At 41.0% G+C, this 2,371-nt stretch overlaps 1 protein-coding gene across 1 annotated transcript; it reads left to right on the top strand.

Moving 5' to 3' along the window:
- The first annotated feature begins 282 nt into the window (after positions 1 to 282).
- Positions 283 to 1,284, top strand: OR51T1 (olfactory receptor family 51 subfamily T member 1). Its single transcript, XM_025988843.2, has one exon. The coding sequence runs from the start codon at positions 301 to 303 to the stop codon at positions 1,282 to 1,284; it is 984 nt and encodes a 327-aa protein (XP_025844628.2). The 5' UTR covers positions 283 to 300.
- Positions 1,285 to 2,371: the final 1,087 nt, after the last annotated feature.

Raw genomic sequence — 2,371 nt, 5'->3', positions numbered from 1 at the left:
TCCTACTTCAAGCCTCAGGACTAGTCTGGACAGTAGGGTGAGGATGAGCCTAGAGATATTGATAATTATAGTTGGGAGAGTGTAGAGGAAGAAAAATGGAGCCAGATTCTGACAAGAAAAATTTAAGATACTGTAGAATTATGTGATAGGTCCCATAACTGGATTGAGGGCTTCGAATACAGAGAAATAACTGTGTAATTTGGGAAGAGTTTATAAAAGAGTTAGAGCTTGAAAAAAAGGATCAATATGACAAACACTATCTTTATTGTCTCTCTTTTTAGGGTGTGTTCTCAATCCACCATGATAATTTTCAATAACACCACATCGTCTTCCCCAAACTTCCTACTCACTGCATTTCCTGGGCTGGAGCTTGCTCACATCTGGATCTCCATCCCTGTCTGCTGTCTCTACACCATTGCCCTCTTGGGAAACAGCATGATTCTGTTTGTCATCATCATTGAGAGAAGTCTCCACAAGCCCATGTACTATTTCCTCTCTATGCTGTCAGCTGTTGATCTATGTCTGACCATCTCAACCCTTCCCACTGTGCTTGGGGTTCTCTGGTTTCATGCCCGGGAGATTAGCCTGAAAGCTTGCCTCATTCAAATGTTCTTTGTGCATGGCTTCTCCTTCCTGGAGTCCTCAGTGCTGGTAGCCATGGCCTTTGATCGCTTTATGGCTATCTGTAACCCAATGAAGTATGCCATTATCTTCACAGACATGGTAATCTTGGTGATTGGACTGGTCATCTGCCTACGGCAAGTTATTTTCACCTTTCCCATGGTTCTAACCTTGAAGAATGTATCTTTCTATGCAGGCAAAGAACTTTCCCACCCATTTTGCTACCACCCAGATATGATCAAATACTCATATTCCAACCCCTGGATCAGCAGTTTTTTGGGCATGTTTCTTCAGCTCTACCTGACTGGCACTGACTTACTCTTCATTCTTTTCTCCTACATTCTGATTCTCCGAACTGTCTTGAGCATTGTGGCCCCTAAGAAGCAACAAAAAGCTCTCAGCACTTGTGTCTGTCACATCTGTGCTGTCACCATTTTCTATGTGCCAATGATCAGCCTGTCCCTTACACATCGCCTTCTCAGCTCCACCCCAAGAGTGGTCTGTAGCATTTTGGCCAATGTTTATTTGCTCTTACCGCCTGTACTAAACCCTATCATTTACAGCTTGAAGACCAAGACGATCCGCCACGCTATGCTCCAGCTGTTCCAGTTTAAGCGCTCATGGGGCCCCAATGTGAGGGGTCTCAGAGGACGGTGGGATTGAAGGGGAGATAGATTATACTTAAGCAGGAAAGAGATTTGGGTCTATGCCATCCTCAGGCATTTGGTTATTAAGGCATTTTCTTTCTTTTTTTTTTAAGATTTTTAAATTTATTTATTCATGAGAGACACACAGAGTGGCAGAGACATAGGCAGGAGGAGAAGCTGGCTCACAGGACTCAATCCGGGGGCTCTGGGATCATGCCGTGAGCCCAAGGCAGTCGCTCAACCACTAAGCCACCCAGGTGTCCCACTAAGGCAGTTCCAGTTGAATCATTGGAGCAGAAAGAGGAGAATACTTTTTCTCTAAACTTATCAAAGTTAAAAAAAGCCCATTCTAATTCAAAACCAAATTAATTATGTATGTGCCCCTCAAACATTTAAAACAATTACATGGAACTCCTGTGCACATTAAAAGCACAATAAGATCATTTTATTCTAGTTGAATAATTTTCTGCATAAAATAGTAATTCTTAGACCAAAAATAAATGGCTATACTTATATATCTGTGTTCAGATGACCTAAAATCATTTATTTCTGCTATCATACTTCCCAGGGGGCAGCACAGATTTTTTCTTGAGCTGTAAATGAAAGAGTTACATGTGTATGCAAAGATTCGAACATTGCAATTTGTAATTTAAAACTCTAGGAAATTCTTGCACATTGGTTTCAGTTCCTAAAGTCACCTCTAGGGAGCCCCATCTCTTTGCAGATGTACTCCCTGAACCCCTATCTTTTTTGAATCCTTTTTTTCCTTAGCCAAAGTGAAACTGTCACAGAACTAATTGCTCTTTGTTATTATACCTCCAGTGAATCCAATATCTAAAGTCATAGTTGCTTTTAATTATTTTTCTAATTGCCTAAATATTCTAATACAGTCCTGATTCTGATTCCGTAGCATATCTTCTGTCTGCTCTGCCTTAGGATGGCACCTTTCTTTCTATTTGCCCTTATTTCTTGGGTAAGTTTTTTTACCTTGCTATTGGGCTTCTCGACCTTTTGGTGTACTTCTCATTGTAGAATTGCGCAGGAACTTTGATGCCTCTTAGTAGAGAATCTTTGGATTACCTTTCTTAACAAAATGTGTTTTA

This window comes from Vulpes vulpes, chromosome 11 (genome assembly GCF_048418805.1).
Source record: "Vulpes vulpes isolate BD-2025 chromosome 11, VulVul3, whole genome shotgun sequence".
Lineage (NCBI taxonomy): Eukaryota > Metazoa > Chordata > Mammalia > Carnivora > Canidae > Vulpes > Vulpes vulpes.
The sequence above is the reverse complement of the archived record's forward strand: the minus strand, read 5'-3'. Positions and strand labels throughout refer to the sequence as shown.